General features: G+C 48.2%; 1 protein-coding gene across 1 annotated transcript in view; it reads left to right on the top strand.

Annotated features, from left to right (window-relative positions):
• The first annotated feature begins 5,513 nt into the window (after window positions 1–5,513).
• Pfdn4 (prefoldin subunit 4) overlaps window positions 5,514–12,732 on the top strand; it is a 30,734-nt gene continuing 23,515 nt past the window's right edge. Inside the window, exons 1-3 of the mRNA XM_026787271.1 lie at window positions 5,514–5,731; window positions 10,962–11,069; window positions 11,930–12,070. Of these exons, the coding sequence (XP_026643072.1) occupies window positions 5,708–5,731; window positions 10,962–11,069; window positions 11,930–12,070 (273 nt within the window). The 5' untranslated portion in view covers window positions 5,514–5,707. The remainder of the gene's footprint in view (window positions 5,732–10,961; window positions 11,070–11,929; window positions 12,071–12,732) is intronic.

The following is a 12,732-nucleotide window of genomic DNA, read 5'->3' as shown; positions in this document are numbered from 1 at the left end:
GTCTCGAACTCACAGAGATCCGCCTGCCTCTGCCTCCCGAGTGCTGGGATTAAAGGCGTGCGCCACCACCGCCCGGCTTGCACAGATTTTAAATCCATGGGAAACTCTCAGACAAGATTCACACAGGGCCCACAAAAGGTATCTGTAACACAAAGGATGGATCAGGTGTTGATTGAGCTTTTCTGTCCAGCCTGGTCCTGCAGTTGTTCAGTCCCAAATAAACACATAGACGTCTACATTAATTATAAACTGGTTGGCCTATTAGCTCAGTCTTCTTATTAACTCTTATAACTTTTATTAGCCCATAATTCTTGTCTGTGTTAGACACGTGGCTTGGTACCTTTTTCAGCAAGGCAGTAACAACTTGCTTGCTCTGTGTCTGGGTGACAACTGCAGACTGACCCTTTCCTCTTCCCAGAATTCTCCTGTTCTGGTCACCTTGCCTCTACTTCCCGCCTAGTCGCCCAGCCTACACTGGTCAATCAGCGTTTTACTAAATACAATTGACAGGATACCATTGTCCCATAGCAGATTAGGGGCTGAGTAAAAACTCCGGAGCTAGGCCAATATAGCCCAGCAGGGTTTCATGGCTAGTGAGGGTTACTTGCTAACCCTCTGGGGCCAGGCCGGCATGAATTTCTGCCAAAATTGGGAATTCGAATTCAGAGCTTTGTGCATGCTAGGAAAGCACTCTACCCACTGGGCTACCCTCCCAGGCCAGTTCACATAGGGCACCCAGGACAAGCCCAGATCTCATCCGCTCTTCTCTTTCTCTTGTCTTCCCTCTGGCGCGAGTACCGCCCACTCATCCCTACTCAGTGCCATTGGCGGTTGTTCCATTCATTATGCTGGTTGCTATTCTGGCACCGGAGCTCAGCACAACTCTGATGTCCTCTCTCAACCTGTCGCTCAGCATTGCCTGAGTCCACTTTACAATGTGCAGATTGCACAAGTTCCCCAAGTGTGGGGTCTGTAAATCAGGAAGCATGAACATGAGCACAGTGGGCAGAAGCTCTGTAGCAACTCACGAAGAAAGGGCGGCTTTTCCCCCTTTACATAGAATTCCACCCCAGAGCTGTTTATCCACACCTCACCACAGCCTCAAGACTATTGCCACATTCCCCGGTCTTCTGGATTTCTTTGGCTGGAGTTTTGAGGAATAACATTTTACTACATGTGCAAACAGCACAATATCCATCAGAGGAACTAGGAAAACGATGCAGCAAATCTTGGGGAATGACACTGAAGGCACCTTGCTTGCTGGCTGGCTCCAAAAATCTCCCCAACTCTGGGTCCAAGTCCCTGAACTCAACATGTTTTCACTGTGGCTTCTGAGAGCTCCTGGTCCCTCTGTCTGGGCACCCCGGCCTCAGGGAACCCATTCCCTGCAGTGCCCCCCACACCTCCACTGTTTTTTCTGGATGCTTTCACTGCCCTGCTGAATCTGATTGTCTTGAGCTGGGCTTGCAGTGACTTGGCGAATCTGTCTGACCTTCTCTGAACAGGTACAGTCTTTGAAGGATGGTAGGTAGCTGAGGTCTGGCTTTCAGAATGCAGGTGTAAGAATGAACCCTAGAAAAAGATCCAAAATGCTTTAGGAGAGTATACATATCTAAGATGTCCACATCAGTGCACATCAGACCTGTTTGTGGGAGCAGCTGTGTGTGTGTGTGTGTGTGTGTGTGTGTGTGTGTGTGTGTGCGAGTGCAAGTCCCCACTGGATGGATCACACCAGGGAATGGGTATTGGGTAATAGCTATGATCCAAAAAGAAGATTCCTTTCTCAAAGTTACAGTTGCTCTGTCAGGTACCACTGATATAAGCAGATTAATTAGATAGTGGTTTACTTTTCTTTTCTTTTTCCTTTTTTTAAAAAAAAATTTTTTTTGTGGTTCTGGAGACTGAACTCAAAGTATTCTGGAAGCTGGTCAAGCCCTCTGCCCGAGCTGTACACAGAGCCAGGGAATGAATGGTCTATTCCACACTGGTCTAAAAATCCCACATATTCAGGATATCTTTGAAAAAATATGTTTCTTACCTGGTAAAAAGAAATTACAAACTGAAACTAGCAAGAAGTGACTATATTTTGGTCCTGAGAGTGGCTTACTTGATTTGGGGTCCTCCTACTTTGTAGTACTTTGCAGTACTAAGGCTTTGTACAGAAGAAAAATGAAAGTTTGGAGTCATGGTGCCCCCTGGTGACGAAGTGAGGTTATTCAGGAGCCCAGCCCACAGGCCCACAGTTTGTGTGAGGCTCATGGTACTCCTCCTAGGAGAAGTTAAAAAAAAAAAGCAAACACAAAAATGGACTCTTGAACACCGTAACTCAATGAATGCCCCAGTGGCTATCATGCACCTCACATTACTCTCTAATCCTTAAACACACAGCTGCTTATTCTTAAATTCTTTCATGCTTTTATTTACTCATTAATGAACAGGCATGGTCTGTTTCCCTTGGCACTTCTGGTTTAGTAGAAGAGAAAGAGTTCCCAGGAAAATGGCCATAAAGAACTATAGAGTTGCTTGCAGGGGTGGGAGTGTTTAAGGCAAGAGTCTGTATTAGCCTATGCTGCTATAACAAAGAAGCCCCGGGACTGGGTAACTGGTAATTCACAAGTAATAGAAATGTACTTCTCAGCATTGTGGAGAAGAACGAACCCACAGCAAGGTGCTGGAAGATTCTGTGTGTGGAGAGGGGTCTGGCCTCTTCATCCAAGATGGTGCCCTGCTCCTGTATCTTCTGGAGGAAAAGGAACCCATCATCCCACATCTTTTTGTAGTTAACCTCAAACCTGGGTCCTAAGAGCTGTACTCCTTGGGACAGGATCAGGTGGATGAGCTAGTGTCTGGCTGCGGTGGCCAGTGGGGGAGTCTCTGAAACCATGGCATGCTGACTGGACCAAAGGCCTTTAAGTTCTCTTTGTTCCTCCCAGCCCCCACCCCCAGTCCTGTAAGGAACCTCAGTAAACCCATTGGTTCACTAAATTGGACTCTTGTGGTGTCCTTATTTTGATTCTTCATTGGTTCCCTGTCTAGGTGAGTAGATGTTTGTCCATGACTCTCAAGGAAAGATGCCACACAATAATCAGAGAGGAAGCCTAGTTTGAGTTAGTTTCCACAGCCTATATGCTGTGGAAAGACATGAGAATTCCAAACCTTGTCAGGGCAAAATAATTTACAAAAAAATTTAATCCGAATACAAATTCTCAGGAGGTAGACTTGACAGTGTGGGGAACACAGTCATGATCCTTGGGCGCCCCCTGCAGGCACAGGATCAAATTACTACTTGCTAGCGAGATTTGCCCATTCCGGTCATTCAGATTTATGGGCTCCCTCGCCAAGCAGAGTGAGCACAGAGCCATGCTGCAGGTTTTTTTTTTATTTTTTGGGGGTGGGGGGAGAGAACACCCACATACATACTCCCACAAAACGACGAATACACTCATTATCCCCGTGTGACATACTCTAAAGCTGGGGCGTGTTTGCACACACTAGTGAACGTTGGTTTCCAGTGGATTTTGTGTTTTCTGTATCTTTTTGCATGCCTCCCCAGCGGAGTTCTCATGACAGAGTTGCATATGTTCCTTATCTTTTTGTGCATACTTGCTGGGGCACACGATCCTTATTTAAGTATTTGGTTTGGCCTGTTTCCTATCACTAGATGGCAAGTTATAAGAAGACAGGGTGTTTTATCTGTTTTTGATACGCAGCATCCCCAGTGCCTGGCATCCTTTTGGTCCAATCAACGTGTGCCACTGGCTACAGAGTCTCCACTGACCTGTAGCCAGACACTAGCTCTCCCTTCTGAGCTGCTCCAAGGGCTCCGGAGTCAAGGATCACCTGCGGTTTGTGGTGTTATACAAATGAGTTCCTTGAAAGCGGGGCCACCGGGAGCCTCAGGTGCCAAGATTCAACTTTCTGTGTGCAGCTGCTAAGGAGCAGAGTGCAAACGGCAAAGACTCCTCAGGAGGGTGTGTTAGAACTTCTGTCTGAGGGGTCTGAGTTCATTTTACCCACAGAGCCTGCTGGTAAGCTCACAAGGAGCAAGGAATGCATTGTAATGATAGGAGACAGACCATAATCAAATGGGTACACACATTATACACTACAATAACAGTTCTCAACCTGTGGGTCATGACCAATGGGGGTCGTTGAAGGACTCTTTCACAGGGTTCGCATACCAGTTATCCTGCATAGTAGATACTTACATGACAGTTCATAACACTAGGAAAATTACAGTTATGAAGTAGCAATGAAATAATTTTATGGCTGGGGGTCAGTACAGCATCACAGTACGAGGAACTGTATTAAAGCACTCTGCATTAGGAAGGCTGAGAAACACTGCACTGTAAGCAGACGGCTGAGCTCTGTCCCCCTCCCTCCGTTGTCCCGTTGCGTGCCCGTGTGAGGACTGATGCCTGAAGAAGCCACGGGAGGGACGGCCGAGGCACAGAGTGCCCAGCCCAGTGCCCAGTCCGGTGCCCAGTCTGGTGACTAGCCCGGTGCCCAGTTCAGTGCCATGCCTTCATTGTCTGTTGCTTAAGCCCATCCCTGTCCCACATCACTTGGTTGGCAGGTGAGACGGTGACCCTTGCCCCAAGTTCTCAGCTCCTTTGTCCTCAGAGCTCAGAGCTCTGCGCCGTCTCAAGGACGTTAACAGCGGTCCTGGTCGCCGAGGAAAGCCTCCTGCCTACCAGGCCTCTGGGTGGACAGCCTTCTCAGGCTACCAAACTTGAGCGAGTAGCAGTCATATTGCTGAACCACTTTAAATACTTAAAAGAATTAATTTCAGCTGCCCATGGTGGAACTCACTTTTGATTGCAGCACTGGCAAAGGCAAGAGGATCTCTGAGTTCAAGGCCAACTTGGTCTACATAACTAGTCCCAGGAAAGACAGAACTACATCAAGAGACACGGTCTCCAATAAACAAACAAATAATTAGATAAAAATAAAAATAAATTTAAAATCCAATTATCTTCCAGCAACCTACCATCTGAGCTGTTGAGTCTGTTATATTGCTCTAGAGCCTTTTGGGGTCACTGCCTTTGGCTTCATCCCCTCCTAGCTGCTCATTCCATTCTAGTGTGTTCTCTGCAGTGGCCAGTGGCACACAAGTTAAGGCCAACTTCATGTGTGGTCTGCATGCCAGTGCCTTCAGCTTGTAGCTTTCCCTGGCCCTTTCTTTCTTTCTTTTTTTTTTTTTTAAATGTGGGCGCTGGGTATCGAACTCAGGGGCTCGTGCTTGAGTGTAAATACTTTACCAAAGGAGACGGAGCCACGCCCCCAGCCTCCGTAGCACCTTTTTAGGTTGCGGTAGCACCGCCACTTCAAAGCTTGTTGAAGAACTGGGAAAAGAATTTCTCCCTCCTCCCGGCCCGCCCAGCTGGGTAGCACCCAGATCTCAGCCTCTGCTGCTCCTGCTGCTCGTGGCTGGACTCTCAGGCCGTTCTATTGGCCGCACTTGGTGTTTATGGAGGCCGAGAGAAAAGCCGCCTGTCCCTTTAATTGGAAGGTACCAACTCTTTCCGGGTTATAGTTCCTCCCTGAGTCCTTGTCCTTGGAATTCATCGTCAGAGACCTCGTTGGAAGCAGTGTGGAGACAGGACTGTGTTTCAGGGGGACTTGGCTCATCGGGGCCCGAGAGGGACCTCGCGGGGGTGGCGTGCGCCCGGCTGGTCTTCCCCTGCGCCCCGTGGTCCAGTCCAAGATGGCGGCCACCATGAAGAAGGCGGTGAGTGTGGCAGGGCCGGGGTTCCGGGCGGCGTGGGCGCGGCGGGGGGCTGAGGAGATGCGGGACGGGGTGGGGGTCGAGGAGACGAGGGGCGCTGGTGGCCTGGGGTCTGAGGAGATGCGGTATCTGAGGGGCCGGGGCCACGGGAATGCGCAGTGCGGGGAAAGCGTCCAACCTGCCCGGGCTCGTGCGTCTCCTCCTCCGGGACCGGGTTGGTCTCTGCATCCCGGGGAACCCGGTGCCGCAGCCTCTGGGCTCCGTCCACGCTCCGTGCCCCGGTGCCCTTCAGGCGAAGGCTGGTGTTGAATGACGTTAGAGGAGCCGGCCCGAGGGAGCGCGATGCTTTCGCTGGATTTCCCCCGCTCCTTAGGAAGGACGCGGGTCCCCCCATCCCCCCCACTCCACTCCCCGCACTTGACAGTTAGCCATCCCCTGGTGACTCATCTGGCAAGGTGCTGTGTCAGGGGATTTGGTCTGTTCCCAAACCACGACTCTTTATTATTTTATTATAAAACGACACCCGATAATTTGTGCCTGGGCCTCACTCAGTGTGGTGTCTTATCACACCTTTAGAAGACTTGGTCTTCCGTGTGTGTTCTAGCCTGAAGATGATTTTGAATTTCTGGTTCTTCTACCTCCACCACCCAGCTTGCAGTTGCTGGGATTACAGGTGTTTGCCACCACATCTGGCTTTTGGTGTGCTGGTGGGGTGAGTCCAGGGCCTCATTCATGATGGGCACCAAACTGCGTGGCTGTCCGATCCTCTGCTCAACTTCCACGTGGGCATTATAACCCAAAGGGATTTCCACATGTGCAATCTAAGTAGAAAAAAGAAAATCGCAGGAAAAAAAATATTTGGGGTTCTACGGCGTGTTCGGTACTGTTCTTAGTGTTTGCGTGTTGTTTATTTTTATCTACTATTTAAACCTTTGGGGGATTGTGTTTTTATCCTTATTTAGCTGATGAGGAAAGTGAAGTACAGAAGAAAAGCTGGGATTTAACCAGCATTCTCACTCCGTGTGTGTGTGTGTGTGTGTGTGTGTGTGTAAGGGGAGTTCTACCTGCCTTTCATCCCACCTTTTTTTTTTTTTTGACACGATTTCTCTGTAGCATTGGTGCCTCTCCTGTCTCTTGTAGACCAGGCTGGCCTCGAACTCACAGAGATCCTTCTGCCTCTGCCACCCCCCCCAGTGTTGGGATTAAAGGCGTGTGTCACTACAGCCCAGCTAATCCTACTTTTTAAAGACCCCTTGAGAATGTCGTTGGTGTTCTTGCTATCTAGTGACCACTGAGGGGTGACGGTCAGCCCTTCCAGTTTATGTAAGAATGGATGATCGCCGAGACTGGGAAGGCTTCACACAAACTCTTAGACAGTAGTAGCAGAGTATGGTTCAAGATCCTGGTGATTTGGCCAAGTAGGAAATGGGTTCCTCTTGTCTTTTTTGTTAGATTGGGCCCCAAATGTTAAACTGTTTAGTTATGTGTTAAACACTGAGGTTTGTCCTTGGTTTTGTGTTTTTGTTGGTTTGTTTGTTTCTTTGGTTTTTTTTTTTTTTTGAGACAAGGTGTCACTGTGTAGCCTTGGCTGGTCTGTAGCAGAGGTCGGACTGTCAACTGAAGTTGGTGAGAACTTTTTTTTTTCTGGGCACCCAACTCTCAGTACCTAAACTTGGTTTGCGACCTCTGACACTCCCAGAAGATGCTACAAGAAAAGGGTATTGTCAAGGCTCTGGGCATTTTACTTTTCTCTTGGCTCCAGAGCAAGTCACGTCTCTTACCCCTAGCAGAACTCCCTTACATCTGTCACGATCCCTCCCGCCATTCTTCCCTTCCTTCATTTATTTTTAATGGAGTCTCATTAGCTCAGGCTGGCCTCAGAGCCACTGTGCAGCTGCGGATGAACTTGGACTCTCGACCCCCCTGCCTCCACTTCCTGACCGCTAGGCCGCTGCAGGTTTGTTCCACTACACCTGATTTTATACAGTTCTGGGGGTGGACCTTGGCTTCACCTGTGCCGGGCGAGCACTTCAGCAGCAGAGCTAGCCTTGTATCGAACGTTGGAAGCAATACTGAGCAGACAAAACCCTTAGCTATCATTTGTCAAAGGGTGATTGCACACCCAGGCCCTGTGCTTGGTACTCATTTTACCATCCCTGCAAAGGTAGGAGTACCTTCTTCATTTCACAGATGACAGACAGATCAGGGGTAGCTCCAGGGATCTGAGCAAATTACCTAAAGTTCTGCATGCGCGGTTTGGCGTGTGCCCTGCCTCTCTTTCACTGCTGCCTTCAGTACTAGGAAAGAACTGGTTTCGGTAGTTGCTGCAACTGGCTTCAGTTAAGACAGGAGTTGCTTGCTCTCTGATGAAAGCTACCAAGACCCTTCCAGAGAATGTGCACGCTGTATCCTGGGCATGCTCACCTTGTGATCTTTGGTCCCAGGATAGCTGTGAATGTGGCCCAGTCCATCTGTAGATGGCATCATGTCACAGTGTCGAAAGGTTGGACACCCCTGCAGTGCCTACCTATTGTGCATATGATGTGGGGGGGCCTCAACCAACTTCTTGATGTCTTTGCATCCCAGTTAAAAGTTACTGTCTCCCTGCCAGAGTGCAGTTCAAGAAATGTAGATGCGGGGTGGGGTGCAGCTGTATGGTAGAGTGCTTGCCCAGCTTGCCCCCTTGGTTCTTACCCTAGCACCTTAAAAAGAAACAAGATGTGTTACAGGAGCGGCATCTTCAGGGCTCACAGGTGCCAATTTCTTAGCTGCTGCTGGGGACCACCCCCTGACACAGGGTGCCTTTAACTCACTGATTACAGTCTTTAACCACTGGGCGAAAAACCACTTCAAGGAACTGGGTCCTAGGGGTGCCAAGTGCCTGCTTGTGGCTGCTGTTTGGTAGAGCTACACCAGGAAATGCCTGCTTTGGGAAGATAGAAAATAGCCAACCAACTTGAAGCACTTTTTGTCATCCAAATATTAATAGTCTGATCTGTCATATTCCAGTATCAGATCAGATTCCAGTTCAGAAACTTCTCTGCCCAGTTGCTTGTCAAACAGTGCCTACTAGACCAGTGGCTCTCAACCTTTCTAATACTGCGACCCTTTAATACAGTTCCTCATGCTGTGGTGACCCCAACCATAAAATTATTTTTGTTGCTACTTCCTAATTAATTTTGCTACTGTTATGCATTATAATGTAAATCTCTGTGTTTTCCGATATTCTGTGAAAAGGTTGCTCAACCTCCCCCCCATAGGGACATGATCCACAGGTTGAGAACCACTTTCACCTAAATTACCTTTAAATTTTTCATGGTGATAGAGTCCTCTGTAAATGCCTTCTAGGGCTTGGAGGCTTACTGTGGAAACAAAACACTGTAAACGTCCAAGGTAAACAGAAGTCTTCAGGGTTCTCTGTCTAGAAGATTGGAAATTCTCACAGGCAAAACAACCAGGGTGCCAGTCTGTCTGCCTTGGGGTTGCTCAGTGTCTAGTGTTCCTCCTTGTGTTGATAGAAGCTCCAGTGTTGAACCTCCATGCCGTGCACACCACAGTGGCAAGGGCTCTTCTGGCACGCACTTTGGGTCTGATGCAGAGCTGCTTCCTAGGTTGAGAGCCTGATGACCTGTCTCTATCCAGACCACTGAGCTGTGCTGTCTTTCATTCTCTGGAGAAGTCTGTGTGCGCACACTCGTGCCATAGCTTACCGGAGACCATGAGCCGGTGCATTGTGGTTGTTGAGAGTTAGTGTTGCTGCTGACAGAACCAGCCGTTCTTACTGTCCCTGAATTGATTTAGTTACAATCTGAGATATTATCTGTAAGTGTGAATATATATAAGTGTAGCTTCATTGGGAAAGTTTTAGTTTGTTTGTATGTGTGTGTGTGTGCATGAGGGCACACGAGGGCTTCGGGTGCCCTGGAGCTGGCGTTACAACAGTTGTGAGCTGCCTGGTGTGGGTGCTGAGAACTGAGCTCAGGTCCTTTGGAAGAGCAGCAGGCATTCCTAGCCATGACATCTCTATCTCTCTAGTACTCCGAGCTTTCTGAGACATGGTTTCTCTATGTATCTAAAGCTAGCCTCAAACTTGTAATCCTCCTGCCTCAGTCACTCATGCTGAGACGGGCATCATGCCCAACTAGTAGGACCTGTCTTTACACACACACACACTTTTATTCCCTTTTAAGCTGTTGTCAAGTACTCCTGTCCTTATTTTAATAAGTACTCTGTAAGGAGAGGTTGGTATTTAGTTTCCTTTCTGAATACAGTGAAACCCCTCTAAGATTCTGAAGCAATCCAAGAACTTCTGGCCACATCTTCTAACTGAATAGGAATTCTCATGCCTGAACATGTATGGGCATGCATATGTATACTTGACTCTGAGGACAGATCGCCTACATTTAAATCAAAGTCTATTCATTTACTGGCCATGTAGTTGGCACAAGTTATCTAAACTCTGGGATCCCTGGTCATCTGTGAAATGGTGACATTGGTGAAACCCTTGTGGGATGGGGGATTAGCAGGGTTCTCAGCTCACCAGAGGAGCTCAGGCAGCGTTCACTCTTCTTGTTATTGCATAGATTATCTGTCATCTACACACTTAGCTTTGTCTCCAGCTTTGTCACATCAAGTGTTAGGTATGATACGTTCAATTTCGTCACCTTGTAGTGGGCTCACTGCATTAAAATAAACACAGATTTTAACTGTATGAACTAGAACCGCTGAAATGCACGGTGACTCTCTAGCAAGGTGTCAGGTTGAGAGCTGGAGAAGGACCGTGCTCCTGCCCCTACAGCACACACATACGATTTGTACCTCAGAGACAATTTGTGAGATTCACTAAGGGGGTTTGACTGTGGAACATTTTGCTTCCTGGGGATGTCTTGGTGAAACAATGACCCAGCGTGGGAAATTCTGCCTTTGGGCAAGTTAGCATTTCTTTTTATCATCATTATCACCATCATCATTATTATCATCATCATCATTATCAGGATTTTTAGTAATTGTTTCTTTATATTTCAAATATTTGTTCACAGTGGTCCTATAGAATAATGAGAAGATGGTAGAGTGGAGATCAGCTCACGGGTGTGACCCACTGTGGTGTCTCACGGCCTTGAGCCCCTCCGCTGTCTTAGCATGGGTGGTGTCCTTGCTCACTGCAGCACAATGTAAGCTGCTGACCTATAACTTCTTGATTGAAATTCTACAGAAAACTAAATATCTTTTTCAGGCTGCAGAAGATGTCAATGTTACTTTCGAAGATCAACAAAAAATAAACAAATTCGCTCGAAATACGAGTCGGATCACAGAGCTAAAGGAGGAAATAGAAGTGAAGAAGGTACCGATGCACATATCTGTTTTAGAAGGTCATACTGTAACCCTTAACACTGAACTGTGTTTAGCGAGTGTTTGTTTCCTTCTGGCTCCTTGTCCCTGGTGACATGGCCATCACTGGAGACACTGTCTATCTGATCAGTTAAATACAAAGTCTGTTTTTGTTTGTATTGAGGTCAAACTGTTCTACAGTTTACCGTGTAGCTGAGGCTAGCCTCAAACTCTGTAGTCCTGCCTCAGCCTCCTAACTTGTCTGGTTATAGGTGACTACAAGCCCAGCTTGAGAGGTCATTTATGCACCTAAGTGGGGGGGGGAGTAACAGTGAGCGAGACTTTTGAGTCTAGCGCAGTGTGGTATCCCCCGTGCAGTTCTGCACCCATGCCTGGGGATAAACGGCACTTGTGTTTACTGATCCTGCAGCCCTACAGACAGACGCAGGGACGTGAGCTGCTGCTGCCTGTCCTATGACTCGAGGCCTGTGCTCGGCTTTTCGTGTAGTTCTCTGAGAGGCTCCAGTCCTAGTGCACGCATTGGTTTTCATCAAGCAAGACCGAGAGGCGTATCGTCTGGTGTTTTTGTCTATTTCTGTGGGATGCTAGGATTTGCAGTGTGGGGAATTGTTAAACAGAAGGGAGTGGTCACGGACCCTACTGACCACCACAGAGAAATAAGAGCCTTGGGACATTCTAGAGCTACCCGGAAGATGCTGTGCTGGCTCCTGAGCGAGCCCATGGACGCATCTCCATGTCTGACAGTAGCTAGGATGCTGGTCCCTCAGAGAGCCTGTGTCCCTGCATTACTCTACTCTTGGTTCCGTCAGGAAATCTTGACCGTATTTCCATGGCTCTTCTCTTGCCTGACAGAAACACCTGCAGAATTTAGAAGATGCTTGCGACGACATCATGCTGGCAGATGACGACTGCCTAATGATACCGTACCAGATTGGAGACGTCTTCATTAGCCACTCTCAAGAAGAAACCCAAGAAATGTTAGAAGAAGCAAAGGTATGTGGGCATCTTGCCCTGGGTGACGGAATCTAACTCTCAGATCTGGAAGCCTGGCATAAAGAACACTGCAGGAGGAGGGAGCAGTGCTGCCTGCTGGCACTTAAGTGTTGGTGCAGTGGCCCAGGCTCGGAGCACTCACAGGTGTGGTTTTATTCAATCCAGATAGCACAATTTAGAGTGAGGAACAGAGGCCCAGAGAAGTTTCAGGACTTAGAAAATGGCGCACGGCTGTGGTTGTCCGGCCCCCAGAACTTTGGTTCCAGCTGAGAACCTGGAGGATGCAGTAGCCTGTTACACAGTCAAAAGGAATCCCTGGGAGCCACCCCGTCTGATGGCGCTGTCGGTGGTGAACCTGCTCTGTTAGCCTCCCCTCCCCTCCCCCTCTCCTCCCCTCCCCCTCTGTGTAACTCTGCTCTCTGGGTCAGTTAACATGGTGCCGGAGCATTTTCTCTATTGGATGCTTGTTTATATAGCATAGCACACTGAGTGGGAACCATGCAGGCCTCCAACACCCCACTGTCTTATGACTTGTTTGAAGCCATCTTAATATTGTGTTGATGGGCATTGATTTGCTCACTGTGCCCTTATTAGTGTTAATTTGTTTCCGATATTTTGCTGTAGTAATTTTCCACTGAGGGATCTTATGCATAAGTCTTTTT

Source organism: Microtus ochrogaster, linkage group LG8 (assembly GCF_000317375.1).
Source record: "Microtus ochrogaster isolate Prairie Vole_2 linkage group LG8, MicOch1.0, whole genome shotgun sequence".
Taxonomy (NCBI): domain Eukaryota; kingdom Metazoa; phylum Chordata; class Mammalia; order Rodentia; family Cricetidae; genus Microtus; species Microtus ochrogaster.
The sequence above is the reverse complement of the archived record's forward strand: the minus strand, read 5'-3'. Positions and strand labels throughout refer to the sequence as shown.